Here is a 16,295-nt window from a genome sequence, read left to right on the forward strand (position 1 = left end):
CAGAGGAAAAAATATGATAATTTTTTTTTACCCCTTTTAGCTGTCAACAAAACTGATCTGGTCCAACACCATGTGAGACTAGGCTCTTAAGGAAAGCTGTCTCGGGGTGTGGACCAATCAACTTCAAGGACAGTGCATACATTTCAGAGTTATTTTTTTGTTTGCATTATGACCTGCAGGTATTGTGGTCTATGCAAACATGACTCCTTGTAAAAAAGGTGTCAGTTTTGTTGCCAGATAAAGATGGTAAAAACATAATTATCTTTTTTCGATTTAAAGCTTTCGTGACTGCAGGGATTCATCTTCTTGGTTCTTTCGGTAAAGTCACGTAGAAGGGAAGTAATAAAATAAACGTCTAAACTTATTTTATTATGTTTTATTTTTTATTATTTTTTTTTATTCCTTCTACGTGACTTTACCGAAAGAACCAAGAAGATAAATTATAATTTATTCAAGTTACACTGCTGCTCGATAGGGAGGGGATTGTGTGGACCCCGCAAGTGACGTCATGTCACCTGCCGCATGACGTCACGGCATACCAGGAAGCTTCTGCTCCGCGCACGTTCGCGCACGGAGATCCGTGGTGAGAAGATTACATCGTGTGGTTGTGGTTATTGTTGTGGTTGTTGTTGTGAACCTAGGTAGAGCCTCGCTCCTTCTCCTCTCGTATGGATATCAATTGAGTAGCAGCGAGTATGGAATCGATGTCCAGGTTGGAACATTACAACGCGGGCCTAGCCTGCCTTGCCTCCTGCCTCGCCTGATTGCATTTGCTTTAATTCTCAGCTTAAGTTTAATTTGTCTTCACCTGGCTCACTACTTTGAAACTTTTTTTTCTTTAAATATTTCTACGTTTTTTATTTTACCAGGCATAGCCCACTTGAGCTACACCGCTCGTTTTCAGAAGCGACCTGCCCACAACGCAGTGGGCTTATCAACGTGTGGAATGTTTATCGGTCAAATACTCTAAACGCGTGGTGATGTTGACTCTAAATGTGCAGGGAAAACCGCAGGATCCGGAGGAAAATCCACGCGACCACGGAGAGAGAGGGACACGCAAACTCCAAATATACAGCCATAATACAGGTTTGTTTGTGTGAGATCGCGTAAATAAATCAATGTGTCGTTAACCCCGCCACCACCCGACAGCCAATTAGCAAGGGTTGTCACGTAAACAGAACGTGGACCATGTCACTAGTACAGCACTAGTGTGTAGTGTAGTGTATAGTAGTGTATAGTGTAGTGTATGGTAGTGTATAGTGTAGTGTACTAGTACAGCATATCGGTATGTTGGAGAGCCAAGCCACAACATTTACAATCTGAGTACGACGTTTTGACAGTACAGTGGTACCCCGGGGATCGAACTTAATTCGTTCCAGAAGGCCATTCGAACACCGATTTGTTGGAACACCGAATTAATTTCCCCCATAAGAGTTAATGTTAAGGACATGAATTGGTTCCAGACACAATACATCTCTCATATACAGCATTTTTACACGAAGTTTACAGTAATTACATGAATAAAAAAAAAAAAAAACACAAAAATGAAATAAATGAACATTGAACTTCACTACCACTAACCTTCTTAGGAGACATTGTGTATGGATAAACACCAAAAAACACTAAAAAAGGAAATTAACTAAAAAGTTAAGGAACGATGTTTTGCCGGTCTGCACTGGGTGAGAGCTACGCGTTAACTAAGCCTCTCATGGTAAAACATTTGTCTGGGTAAGCGTCATGCATGCTGGCCATACACGTCTCAGCCAAACAGGTTTTTTCAAGTCGTGATTGCCCGTTCGACCTCCGAATTTCGTTCGGTTTCCGGGGCAAAAAAATGGTCGGAAATATCGTTCTAACACCGATTTGTTCGAGTTCTGGTGCGTTCCATCTCCGAGATTCTTCTGTAATTTCAACAAACTTCATCAGGCGACAGCCAAATGTTGTGGCTTGGCTCTGTGGGAATATAAATTGGCTCACTGGGTTCATAGCGCAGCACGCTAACTGTTGCACCACCGCTCCCCACTCACGCAAAAACTTCATCGGAAGTATAGTATTTTTCCAGTAATGACTAAGTTACCGGCTTAGCTCAGGTCTCAGTAATCAAACATTAAGAGTAATGTCTTGCCATTCTGACTTTATTACAATTATTGAATTTTGCCAATGAAGTCTGTAAATGTGTGTATATTGTCTCGGTTTTTTGGTTGTGTTATACAATATCAGGGCTTGTTTGTTTCATAATGAGGACAACTTCTAAATCAGTGGCCCTTGGAGAGCTTCATGATAGACAATGTTGGATGTTTTGCCATCTGGTGGGTTTCATCAAATGAAGCTTCCATTTTGGTATACATGTCGACAGAAAATTTGTGGAAGAGCTCTTTGCATCTCAAGAACAGATTGAAGTTGCCGTTCGCACCATGATCCTGAAGGCAAAGCAGTCCATGGCGGAAATCTTCTTTTGTGTTGGCAAGCCTGTTGCTAGGTCCGTTTGGCGAAGTCGGAAAATTGTAGCCATCATCACCTTGCCAGAAAATCAGTAGACATTGCAGAGCATCATAGGATCGGTGTGTTTCATTTCTGTGTAGGGTGTTGTTCCTCAGTTGCAAGACGATGCCTCGAGTGCCATGTTCAGCAGTCAGAATGACAGCGACTTCAGATGTGAGTGCATTTAAGCGGCACTCATGTTGACCATGTGGATTTTAGTCTGCATGAATGACAACATTGTAACTCTGAAGTCATTTTTTACATGGCACACTTGAAACTGAATGTAAGAGTTTTCCTTATGGAGCATGTCTTGCAACAGCAATAGGACTGGCATCTTGGTGTTTATGACATTTTTGCAATGCTGGTGAGCCTGTCTGGTATTGTCAGATATGCAAGTAGATCTCTGGTAATGTAGGTAGGTTATTAGGTAGTGGCAGCAGACTGACAATGCGAGTATGTACCTGGCCCTGCACTTAAATGTGGCATGTAGCCAGATGTTACGATGAGTTGGTCGGTGCCAAAACATGATCATTTGGAACCATGAGTTATATTTTAAATTGTTGTTTTGGAAATGGCTTTTCAGGTATCAATACATGAATAGGCTCGGTATGGTCATTAATTGTAGGAAGCTGAACCATGGTACTGTTGCAGAATAGCCTTGGAGGGTCTCCTTTCAATGTCATTGTATGGCAGTAGCTGCAAGAAGTAGACATGGAACCAATGCAACTAATGGATCGGTGTAATGAAGTGAGAAAATTTATGGAAAAACATACTTATCCTTTTGGCTGCAGGGTAGGCACCTGGTTGCAGCCATTGTAGTACTGTTTGCAAGCTGAGGTGCTTGTTGGCGGACTGGAGTCTATTAGCTGTTGCAACAGCCAATTGTGCTGTGGTTACTTTCTGTGGAGCTTATTGCTTTTGATGAGATGCATTCACTGTAGGTGCAGGCATAGCAGCACTGGCAGCATGCCGTCTTGTTTGGTGTTCAGCAGTGTCCTCAATAGGTGCAGCCATCGCAGCACTTATACAAATAGCATCAATTATTGTAATCCGCTTTGGTGAAGAGAAGCGGCATGTTTTCCGCAGGAAATTATAGGTGGAGGTAAAAGTTAGTAAGCAGAAAAAAGCATGAATAGTGAGTGTGTGAGTAAATGCTGTGGTGAGATTATTTATTAAATTATAGTGAATGTGGAATCGTTGTAAGAATATGAAGACATAGCTGCAACGGAATAAAGTATGAGGATGTAAGTTGTTGGAGGGAGTAATTGTTTGTAGTGCTTGAAGTGGGTATGAATAGTATGTGTGTGGTGGTGCGTATACACAAAATAAGTTGAATGTGTGTGTGCGTGCTTTTTATTCCTTACAGGCGATCTAGACTTGATTTATTTTGTCGTAGCTGTTGCATAGCGTCTATATTGTGTAGGAGGAGGTCGGTAGTCCTGGACATAGATGTAGATATTTTAGAATCGTACATGTCTTTTTAAAATAAATATTGCAGTGTGTGTTAGAGGTGAGCCGTGCATGTGCATAGAGGACAGTAAGGAGCTGGAAGTGGATGAATTTGGCAGCAAAAGCGCAGGTCTGATAATAGGGAAGGATAACATGGTAAATATGACAACAAATATTGCAGTGCAGACACTTATGTTATGATGAGTGCTTGGAATTGTAGTATATGAAATGTCATAATGTGTTTGCGTGTGTGGCTAACCCATGGTGATAGAAATGGAGGGGGGGGGGGAGGAATGGTGGGGGGTTGGAGTGTGCAGGTGTCTGAGGTTTGAAGTTGAGCAGGTAAGCTAAAAATAGTGTGACAAACACACTAACTCACCTGTGAGTACTCATTGAATGTTTACGCTGTGTAGGTTTAATGGTGTTGGCACAATTTGGTTCACAAAAAATTTACATGCGCAAAGTCTGCTTTATTTAATTAGCTTCATACTATTTTTCGTCTTCAATTTTTTTTTGTTTACGGTTTCTGAATGTTTATTTCAATTGTTTAGTTTTTAGTTGATTTGGAATGCACTACAGTACTTGTTTCGATTGTGATGTGAATTTTATATTCTTATTCTTGGTTCTTTCGGTAAAGTCACGTAGAAGGGAAATAATAAAATAATAATAAAAAACGATAAATATGCCTCGAAGCCCTATGTTAACCAAAACTCGAAGCATACAATTTCGGTTGTCTGATTAGAAAATGAATATTTATGAAAGCTAAATTCAGCTAACAAAGCAAAGGGTGTTGAAAATAATACTGTTTGTATTATGCATAAATTAATGTTCAAACGAAACTTAGAGGTGTGAAGCCAGGCTTAAGTATTGAATATCGCACTTTTAGCTTTCGCTCAGCAATTTCCAAGAAGGTAATTTATTTTCTGTCGATCGAGTACAGAAGAGGAGTACGGATTTTTAGCGGAAACTCGATTTCTGCATTTTTATATAATTAATGCCTATAGTATCATAAAGAGGCTTGGGGCTTTTGGTTGTTTGTTTCGGGTCCAGTTCCACTTGTTGGAGACTCAGTGGAACGTAGACCCTAGATGTAGACGAAGGTTTCTTAAGGTTGAACAACAACGCCGGTTCCTCTGGGGGACCCGGCTTATATTCTCTGCGGTTTGGCTGGCTCCCTCCCTTGGCCACGACCACTTTCCAGAATCCTCGAGCAGGATCTGGACCCCGACCACGGGACCACCCCTAGCCCCCACTTGGGGCCCCTTCGTAGACTTAACTGGTCACGTGTCCTCTCGGGTCAACCAGAGTGCCATGGCCTTTAGTAACCTCATTCCTACGGCCGTCACTCCCACACCCTATCCTGTAGGGCCAGCACTGCATGCCAAGCGTGGTGCCATCCTGCGCTATCAATCAGCGCTCTAGGGCTGGTACGACACCCACCATAGTGGTATCCGCGATGTCGTTACACCGCACGCCGTGCCTCTCGAGGGCCAGCACGACACAGTGACATCCCGCGATGTCACTAGATCTGTAAGAGTTTATCTGTGGGGAGCGGTGGCGCAGTTATTACACTGTGTAACAAAAAAACATTTTTGTTCCTGGGTAGTGTTATTTCCTCATTGCCTATTCCTCAAAAGTACAGATTATTCCCCACAACTTTGCTTTTTTGATCAGGACATATAGAATCTAAATGAGAAAACGGGCTAATTTGTGTCTTTTCGTTCACATAAAGTCCTGGTCACAAAAGCAAAGTTTGTGGGGAATAATAGCGATTTTGTATACTTTTTAGGCATAAGCAATTAAAAAATAACACTTTGTACACAGGAACAAAAATTGTGTTACATAGTATTATTACTGTATTATGAATTCAATAATTTGAGTTTGATTATCTCCGACAACAAACGTGATTGATAAGTGAAAACTTAACTTCTTGTGGGTCTCGGCTATGTTGATTGATCTTCAATTAATTACTTGGTGAAGTGAGAGAAGCATTCATATTGAGCAGATGAAGGTGGCCAGGCATGGTTCTGGACACACCACCACCTTTTTACCATGCCAGTGTGTAACAGTGTCAAGTTTGTATTTGCAGTAAAGTATATTAACTCTATTGAACACGGAGGTTAAATCAAAACAATAGTTTATTTTTGTTTTTCTTTGGAACTTTTTACGAAAATGAACACGACACATATGCAGCTGAAGTTAGATCTGTTCATCCCAGCATTCAAGAAAATCTGAGCCTGGCTTCACACCTCTAAGTTTCGTTTGAACATTAATTTATGCATAATACAAACAGTATTATTTTCAACACCCTTTGCTTTGTTAGCTGAATTTAGCTTTCATAAATATTCATTTTCTAGTCAGACAACCGAAATTGTATGCTTCGAGTTTTGGGTTAACATAGGGCTTCGAGGCATATTTATGACTATTTGCCCTCATTGTTTGTCATAACAGCCCGTGTGATGAATTTGGGAATATTAATAAGTGTAGACGTGTAAGTCATATGTGCCTCGATACTTACGTAGATGGTGTGGATATTCTCTTTTTTCTGTCTGCAGCTGACGTTTCCTCTGACGCTTCCTCTGCAGAATTGGTCTGATGGAGCAAAGGCACTCAGCGCAGTTTGGTACAAAAATGCAACAATGCGACCAGTGTGCATACAGCACGGATCGTCCTGGACATTTCACACAGCACCAGAGAACTCACACAGGAGAGAAACCCTTCAGGTGCACTCTGTGCGGGAAGGCGTTTGCCGAGTCATCACATCTTAAACTACACCAGAGAACACACACGGGAGAGAAACCCTTCAAGTGCAGTGTGTGTGGGAAGGCATTTTCAAATTCATCTGCTCTTAAAAAACACCGGAGAACACACACAGGAGAGAAACCCTTCAAGTGCAGTCTGTGCGGGAAGGTGTTTTCACAGTCATCTGGTCTTGTATTGCACCAGAGAACACACACGGGAGAGAAACCCTTCAAGTGCAGTCTGTGCGGGAAGGCGTTTGCAGTGTCATCACATCTTAAACAACACCAGATAACACACACAAAAGAGAAACCTTTCAAGTGCACTGTCTGTGAGAAGTCATTTGCATGGTCATCAGGTCTTAATTGCCACCAGAGAACACACACGGGAGAGAAACCCTTCAGGTGCACTGTGTGCGGGAAAGCATTTGCAGGTTTATCAAATCTTAACAGACACCAGAGGACATACATCATCAGAAGATCCCCAAGGAGTGGAGTCTGAAATCGGCTTGTGAAAGTCAAAGTGCTGCAATGAGCCCATCCCTCATGAAACCAGAACTAAATCCCAGCATGGACACTTTTAAAGGTATCAAGGTGAAATGTGAAGAGGCGAAGGTGAAATGTGAAGTGATGGTGAAGAGCGAAAAAGTGACAGTAAACTGTGAAGATGAAGATTCAACTCCAAAATCGGACCTTCACATCGATGGGGCAACGTGAAGCAGGAGGAGAATTCTGACTGTGAGTCAGAGCGAGGCACCTCCCAACAGTTTGTGGAAGTGGAGGTGTGGGTGGACTTCTTAGACAATGCAAAGTCAAATGGAGACCCGGTAGATGTGTAAGCTTAATGAAGCTCCAATAGATTCACCTTTGTCACAGGCCTTTAATGAAAATGAACGTGAAGTCGAACACTCAATTCCTGGGTTCAGCCTGCAGAATAAGAGCGGCGAGTATTTGTTGACCTGTGGGTTGGGTAGATGAATAATCAGGATCAAGAGACAATATGCTCCCAAGTATTCCACTGTTATATTTATATTTGCATTGATATGGTGCTTGCTTTATTGCCTTAGCAACTCAGTTGTTTCATGTCTCATCACAGACACTCGAAGAGCACCTTCAAGTGGCAGCTGCCTCTGTGTGATAAGGTGACCCTGCTTGAGCCTGCATGTGGGCATGAGTCTGTCAGTAGGGAGTGATGATCGATGTGTAATCTCCATTATGTAATTTCTGGATAATGTTTGGAATTATCCAAATATTGACCATGACCCCAACATGCAATGACCTATGCGTTTTGAATGACAATAGTATGTTTTACATCCACTGTTAAGCAGACGGTGCATATTTGGTTTAATGTTACTGGAGTAGCCAGGGGTGCCTGTCGGATTTGAGCCTTGAACCTCTGTAATAAATAGAGAATGTGCTACCACTGGGCTTCCCTTAATCTGAGTGTAGGCATGACAGCCTGAATGTTTCTAACCGGAGCAGATGTTCAATTTAGAGGGGTCCACGTTTTACATGGCTACAGAAGGGAGGGCATTACTGTGGCCGAGAAGAACCGAAGCTTCATGCGAGTGACAGACCAGGTAGCTTCCACACAGCATTGCGCAGCCGATGAAATGATAATGCCGCCCGACTGATTCGGACCACCCACACAGTGTACACACACCATGTCTACACAGAGCGTACACAGTGTACCCGCACAGTATACAAACAGCCTGTACACACACAGTAACAAAACAACCGCCATTTGTCACTAAGTGTTAATGAGCCCGGCACATTATCATAATTTATTCATATTGGTTCTTTCGGTAAAGTCACGTAGAATGGAAATAATAAAATAAAAATAAAACTATAAAATAATTCTCACGTTTCGGCCACAACGCAAGCAGCCGTCACCAGGTGAAGACCAGGTCTGTCGATTTTACCGAAAGAACCAAGAATATGAACCCTGCAGTCACGAAAGCTTTAAATCGAAATATAATTTATTCACCATTGTAACCTCATTTGCCAGAGGAAAAAATATGATAATTTTTTTTTACCCCTTTTAGCTGTCAACAAAACTGATCTGGTCCAACACCATGTGAGACTAGGCTCTTAAGGAAAGCTGTCTTGGGTGTGGACCAATCAACTTCAAGGACAGTGCATACATTATCAGAGTTATATTTTTCGTTTGTATTACGACTGCAGGTATTGTGGTCTATGCAAACATGACTCCTTGTAAAAAAGGTGTCAGTTTTGTTGCCAGATAAAATGGTAAAACAAATTATAATTTTTCGATTTAAAGCTTTCGTGACTGCAGGGATTCATCTTCTTGGTTCTTTCGGTAAAGTCACGTAGAAGGGAAGTAATAAAATAAACGTCGTGAGAATTATTTTATTATGTTTTATTTTTATTATTTTATTACTTCCCTTCTACGTGACTTTACCGAAAGAACCAAGAAGATAAATTATAATTTATTCAAGTTACACTGCTGCTCGATAGGGGAGGGGATTGTGTGGACCCCGCAAGTGACGTCATGTCACCTTGCCGCATGACGTCACGGCATACCAGGAAGCTTCTGCTCCGCGCACGTTCGCGCACGGAGATCCGTGGTGAGAAGATTACATCGTGGTGGTTGTGGTTATTGTTGTGGTTGTTGTTGTGAACCTAGGTAGAGCCTCGCTCCTTCTCCCTCTCGTATGGATATCAATTGAGTAGCAGCGAGTATGGAATCGATGTCCAGGTTGGAACATTACAACGCAGGGCCTAGCCATGCGGGGCCTTGCCTCCTGCCCTCGCCTGATTGCATTTGCTTTAATTCTCAGCTTAAGTTTAATTTGTCTTCACCTGGCTCACTACTTTGAAACTTTTTTTTACTTTAAATATTTCTACGTTTTTTTATTTTACCAGGCATAGCCCACTTGAGCTACACCGCTCGTTTTCAGAAGCGACCTGCCCACAACGCAGTGGGCTTATCAACGTGTGGAATGTTTATCGGTCAAATACTCTAAACGCGTGGTGATGTTGACTCTAAATGTGCAGGGAAAACCGCAGGATCCGGAGGAAAATCCACGCGACCACGGAGAGAGAGGGACACGCAAACTCCAAATATACAGCCATAATACAGGTTTATTTGTGTGAGATCGCGTAAATAAATCGATGTGTCGTTAACCCAGCCACCACCGGACAGCCAATTAGTAAGGGGCTTGTCACGTAAACAGAACGTGTCCAATGCGTCACTAGCACAGCACTAGTGTGTAGTGTAGTGTATAGTGTAGTATATAGTAATGTATAGTGTAGTATATAGTAGTGTAGTGTATAGTGTAGTGTATAATAGTGTAGTGTACTAGTACAGCATATAGGTGTGTTGGAGAGCCAAGCCACAACATTTACCATCTGAGTACAACTTTTTACAGTAATTACAACCAGCTTCATCAGGTGACGGCCAAATGTTGTTTTTGGCTCTGTGGGAATATAAATAGGCTCACTGGGTTCATAGCGCAGCACGCTAACCGTTGTACTACTGCACATGCACAAACTTAATCGGAAGTATAGTATTTTTCCAATAACTAAGTTAACCGGCTTAGCGCAGGTCTCAGTAATCAAACATGCTGGCTTTATTACAATTATTGAATTCTGCCAATGAAGTCTGTAAATGTGTGTATATTGTCACGGTTTTGTGGTTGTGTTATACAATTGCAGGGCTTGTTTGTTTCATAATGAGGACAGCTTTTAAATACATTGCCCTTGAAGAGCTTCAGCATAGACAATGTTGGATGTTTTGCCATCTGGTAGTGTTGGCACAATTTGGTTCACATGCACAAAGTTTGCTTTATTTATATAGATTGTTTCCATTTTGTCTTGCAAATGTTTTTGTGTATGGTTTCTCAATGTTCATTTCAATTGTTTAGTTATTTTTATTTTACTTTTACCTCATGCCATTATTTAGGTAAGGCTTAAGTATTGAATATCGCACTTTTGGCTTTGCGAGGCACTTTCCCAGATCGTAACCTCTGATATTCAAGGGGCTGAGGATTACGGATTTTCAGCAGAAACTATATCTCTGCTTTATTGATGTAATTAAGGCATATAGTACCATATAGAGGCTTGGGGCTTTGGGTTCTTTGTTTTTTATGTCTCTGCCTCTGCTCACATTCTTTGATGATTTTTATGATTTTGGGCAAGCCCGTCTAAAGCTGCGTGACCAGGAGTTGGAGCCATTTCCTGTTCAACTTGGCTTGTGACAGAAATTCACTCTGGCCCCATGCATTACATTACAGAGCATCTTCAATAATTATGTCGTTTGAGAAGCTCTCAATGGCCATAGAAATAAATTGCATTTGTTACGGTTAAAATTATACGCGCATCGATGCCTGGTTATAGTTAAGGGATCGTTCCCTGGTCAACCATGTTATATATGCTGATGATCTGGTCATGGCTACTCAATGAGATGGGGTTAGAGAATCTTGTTCTGTGCCTGGATAATTCCATCATGAAATGGTTCTTATCATATGTTCCTCAACAAAACATCACCTGCCTGAGAATTTGATTTCATACAACACTATACCTGCTCAACTCTCCATGAGTAATCAGGCTGTTCTACAAGTGGTGGAGGAGCTCCCATACCTGGTTAATGTGTTCACGACCAGCTCTGGTTTGGCAGCCAAAGTCTCACTTTAAATTTGTCTAGCAGCATTCTTTCATTAGACTGTGTAACACTGTGTGGACACTTCCTGGACTTTTCCTCCCTACAAAGCTGTGAGTGTCCATCGCCAAGGTCTAGTCTACTAGCATCGCACCCGCCTCTCTTCGTACTGTGGATGGTGGACGCACAGGACGGTGCCACGTAGCCATTCCAGGCTGGACACAAATGGATTACATGAGTCACCTAGCCACCAGGCCTCGTTTCATGAGTGATATCAATATAGAATATCTGTGAGGAGGCCCCCAATAGACTGCCCCTGGAACTCTACCGGGCACGTCCCACTGGGGGAAGTCATCGGGGCCTGGCCCTTGGACATGCTGGTGGGAATATGTCGCTTGACTGGCTTGGGAACGCCTGGGAATTCCCCAGGAAGAGCTCGAGTCTGTCGCCAGGGAAAGGGAGGTCTGGACTGCCCTACTCAATGTGCTGCCGCCACAACCCTCAACCAAGACGAGAGGATTTAGAAATGAATGAACGAACAAAGCTGTGAGTCTTCTTGGCCACAGATATTACTCCTTTCTCTGTGGATGCAAAATATTATCTTATTTAAAGGACCGTCTGTTCTGGCTTATAATTAAGGCTGGCCTGCCTATAATTCCCTCTATTGAACCAAACAAGATTGTATTAGAACCTTGCAGATCCTTAAAATATCAGTCCAGAATATAATCAATGAGTCTCTTTGGCAGGCCGAGCTGCATTGGTTGGGTCATGAATCCCACATAAACAGACAACATGCTCAAGCATCTTCTGTTAGTCCAGATGTTACGGGCTAATTAGGTATGGCATTACTCTTTGGTTCTTTCGGTAAAGTCACGTATAAAGATAAAATAATAAATTAAATAATAGCATACGACGTTTCGATTGCAACACAAGCAAGCATCATCAGGTATAAATGAAATAGCAACAAAAATCTAACCAGAAAACTATAGACAGACATATAAGCAGACAGATATCACCAAGATACATATCTTGGTGATATCTGTCTGCTTATATGTCTGAGATACATATCTTGGTGATATGTCTGCTTATATGTCTGTCTATAGTTTTCTGGTTAGATTTTTGTTACTATTTCATTTATACCTGATGATGATTGCTGGTGTTGCAATCGAAACGTCGTATGCTATTATTTAATTTATTATTTTATCTTTATACGTGACTTTACCGAAAGAACCAAAAAGTAATTCCTGCAGTCACGAAAGCTCAAATTTAAGGTATGGCATTGTCTAGAGAAGAGATTGGAGGATGTGGAGGTGATCAGACCTGCTGATGACTGGTACCAGGAGTGTCAAGGTCGGCCTCTGTATAGGAGGCCCGTGATATATGCTGCAGGGCAGGTAGAGATATTTTCTCTACAACAACAGTGAGGTCAGAGTAGCAACGCTTAAATGAATGGGTGGAACGCTAGGTGCCTAAAATGCAGCAAGACTGCAGGAAGCACAGCTGGTGCGTCTGTTAATCATCTCAGTCACTCATCCCTTGACACATGGATCATTCCCATGACCTCCTGACAAGTGATCACTACAGTATGTGTAGTGAGTTCAACTGAGTCGCAGACGTACACTTGGAGGCAACACATTTAACACCAACACACGGGGTAACTGCCCCTTAACAGAAAAACAACCTATGGTGGTGACCACCAGGCTAACTACACTAATTACAACACAACGAGCTACGACGGACCGGGACTACAGCATGGGTCCAGTTCCACGTGTTGGAGACTTGGTGGAACGAAGACGAAGGTTTCTTCGGGTTGAACAACAACGCCGGCCCCTCTAGGGGACCCGGCTTATATTCTCTGCGGTGTGGCTGGCTCCGCCCTTGGCCACGACCACCTTCCAGATCCTCAAGCAGGATCTGGACCCCGACCATGTGACCACCCCTAGCCCCTACTTTAGGCCCCTTTGTGGACTTGTCACGTGTCCTCTCGGGTCATCCAGATTGCCTTTCGTAACCTCATTCCTACGGCCGGTACTCACACACCCTATCCTGTAGTGCCGGCACTGCACGCCAAGCATGGTGCCATCCTGCGCTATCAGTCAGCGCTCACCGTGCCCCTTTAGGGCCGGTAGTACACCCATCATAGTGGTATCCGCGATGTCGTTACACCGCATGCCATGTTTCTCTAGGGCCGGCACTACACAGTGACATCCCGCGATATCACTACATCTGTAAGAGTTGATTTATGTGGTGAGCGATGGCGTAGTTATTACACTGTGTAACAAAAAAACATTTTTGTTCCTGGGTAGTTATTTCCTAATTGCCTATGCCTCAAAAGTACAGAAAATGCTATTCCCCACAAACTTTGCTTTTCTGACTAGGACAGTGATATTTTGAAACGTGCCTATTTTCAATGATAAAATGGGCGAATTTGTGTCTTTTCTTTCACATAAAGTCCTGGTCACAAAAGCAACGCTTGTGGGGGATAATAGCGATTTTCTATACTTTTTAGGCAAAATAAATTGAAAATAACACTTTGTACCCAAGAACAAGATATGTTTTACATCGTATTATCATTGTATTATGAACTCAATAATTAGAGTTTGATTATCTCCGACAACAAACGTGATTGATAAGTGAAAACTTAACTTCTTGTGGGTCTCGTCTGTGTTGATTGATCCTCAATTAATTACTTGGTGAAGTGAGGAAGCATTAATATTGAGCAGATGAAGGTGGGCAGGCATGGTTCTGGACACACCACCACCTTTTTACCATGCCAGTATGTGACGGTGTAAAGTTTGTATTTGCAGTAAAGTATATTAACTCTTTTGAACACGGAGGTTAAATCAAAATAATAGTTTATTTTGTTTTCCTCTGGAACTTTTTATAAGAATGGAAACAGGAAATTAACACAGCACATATGCAGCTGAAGTTAGATCTGTTCATCCCAGCATTCATGGAAATCTGAGCCTCGCTTCACACCTTGAAGTTGTGATTAAGTTGTGATTGAACATTAATTTAAGCTTTGTTAGCTGAATTTAGCTTTTATAAATATTAATTTTTTAGCCAGACAACCGAAATTGTGTGCTTGGAGTTTGGGTTAACATTCATTTTGAAGATACTTGGGCTTACAGGCATATTTATGACCATTTGCCCTCTCATTGTTTGTCATAACAGCCCGTGTGATGAATTTGGAAATATGTTTCACTATATCATGAACATGTCAATAAGTATAGATGTGTAAGTCATGTGTAACTGTGTATATAATTATTCCTCTGTGCCTCGATACTGATGTAGATGGTGTGGATATTCTCTTTTTTCTGTCTGCAGCTGACGCTTCCTCTGCAGAATTGGTCTGATGGAGCAAAGGCGCTCAGCGCAGCTTGGTACAAAAAGGCAACAATGCGACCATTGTGCATACAGCACGGATCAAACTGGACATTTGACACAGCACCAAAGAACTCACACAGGAGAGAAACCCTTCAAGTGCACTTTGTGTGACAAGGCATTTGCATGGTCATCAGGTCTTCATCACCACGAGAGAACACACAAAGGAGAGAAACTCTTTAGGTGTACTCTGTGCGGGAAGGCGTTTGCACAATCACCACATCTTCAAATACACCAGAGAACACACACGGGAGAGAAACCCTTCAAGTGCAGTGTGTGTGGGAAGGCGTTTTCACAGTCATCTAATCTTGTATCACACCAGAGAACACACACAGGAGAGAAACCCTTCAGGTGCACTTTGTGCGGGAAAGCGTTTTCAGGCTTATCAAATCTTAAAACACACCAGAGAACACACACGGGAGAGAAACCCTTCAAGTGCAGTCTGTGCGGGAAGGCGTTTACAGTGTTATCACATCTTAAACAACACCAGAGAACACACACAAAAGAGAAACCTTTCAAGTGCACTGTCTGTGAGAAGGCATTTGCATGGCCATCAGGTCTTAATTGCCACCAGAGAACACACACGGGAGAGAAGCTCTTCACGTGCACTCTCTGCGGAAGGCGTTTGCTCAGTCATCCATTCTTAAAACACACCAGAGGACACACAATCATCAGAAGATCCCAAGGAGTGGAGTCTGAAATCGGCTTGTGAAAGTCAAAGTGCTGCAATCAGCCCATCCTCATGAAACCAGAACTAAAGCCCAGCTTGGACACTTTTGAAGGTATCAAGGTGAAATGTGAAGAGGCGAAGGTGAAATGTGAAGTAGTGATCAAGAGCGAAGAAATGACGATGAAATGTGAAGTGATGGTGAAGAGAGAAGTGATGGTAAACTGTGAAGATGAAGATTCAACTCCGAAATTGGACCTTCACATCGGAGGGTGGCAACGTGAAGCAGGAGGAGATTTCTGACTGTGAGGCAGAGGGAGGCAACTCCCAGCAGTTTGTGGAAGTAGAGGTGTGGGTCGACTTCTTAGACAATACAAAGTCAAATGGAGACCCGGTAGATGTGTAAGCTTGGGACAATGAAGCTCCAATAGATTCACCTCTGTCACAGGCCTTTAATGAAAAGAACGTGAAGTCGAACACTCAATTCCTGGGTTTAACCTGCAGAGTAAGAGCGACCAGTATTTGTGGATCTGTGGGTTGGGTAGATGATTAACCATGAGCAAGAGCCAATAAGCTCCCAAGTGTTGTATATATTAGGTCTTGAAAAAGAATGAAAATTAAATGATAACTGAAAATGCGCAATGTTTTGAAATGATGCTAATTATGTATTTATGCTATATCTCGGGGTATTACCAATCGTGATAATAATATAAAGGTGTAATTGTATGAAGTTATGCAAGTGTATGTAATTATGCGAATTAGGCTCTGCTTCGTTGTCTCAGGGTGTATTACCAATCGTGCTAATACATTGACTTAAAGCTGGATTCATATTCTTTGGACCTTTCGGTAAAGTCACGTAGGTAGGTTTTTGTTATTTTCTTTGAACCTATCAACGTGACTTTACCGAAAGACCTAAAGAATATAATACAGTCTTTCTCGCTTGATCATTTACCGA

The 16,295-nt window shown here is 42.2% G+C and overlaps 2 protein-coding genes across 2 annotated transcripts in view; both read left to right on the plus strand.

Moving 5' to 3' along the window:
- The window catches only part of LOC121851921 (zinc finger protein 501-like), a 30,522-nt gene extending 27,985 nt beyond the window's left edge, over positions 1–2,537 (plus strand). The window contains exon 5 of the mRNA XM_042346000.1: positions 2,357–2,537. Within this exon, the coding sequence (XP_042201934.1) occupies positions 2,357–2,537 (181 nt within the window). The remainder of the gene's footprint in view (positions 1–2,356) is intronic.
- A 2,909-nt stretch (positions 2,538–5,446) lies between these two features.
- LOC121851922 (zinc finger protein OZF-like) lies at positions 5,447–15,385 on the plus strand. The gene is made up of 3 exons (XM_042346001.1): positions 5,447–5,460; positions 6,516–7,106; positions 14,722–15,385. Exons 1-3 carry the CDS (start codon positions 5,447–5,449, stop codon positions 15,383–15,385), a joined length of 1,269 nt encoding a protein of 422 aa, XP_042201935.1.
- Positions 15,386–16,295: the final 910 nt, after the last annotated feature.

This window comes from Callorhinchus milii, unplaced genomic scaffold (assembly GCF_018977255.1).
Source record: "Callorhinchus milii isolate IMCB2004 unplaced genomic scaffold, IMCB_Cmil_1.0 Scaffold210, whole genome shotgun sequence".
NCBI classification, from domain to species: domain Eukaryota; kingdom Metazoa; phylum Chordata; class Chondrichthyes; order Chimaeriformes; family Callorhinchidae; genus Callorhinchus; species Callorhinchus milii.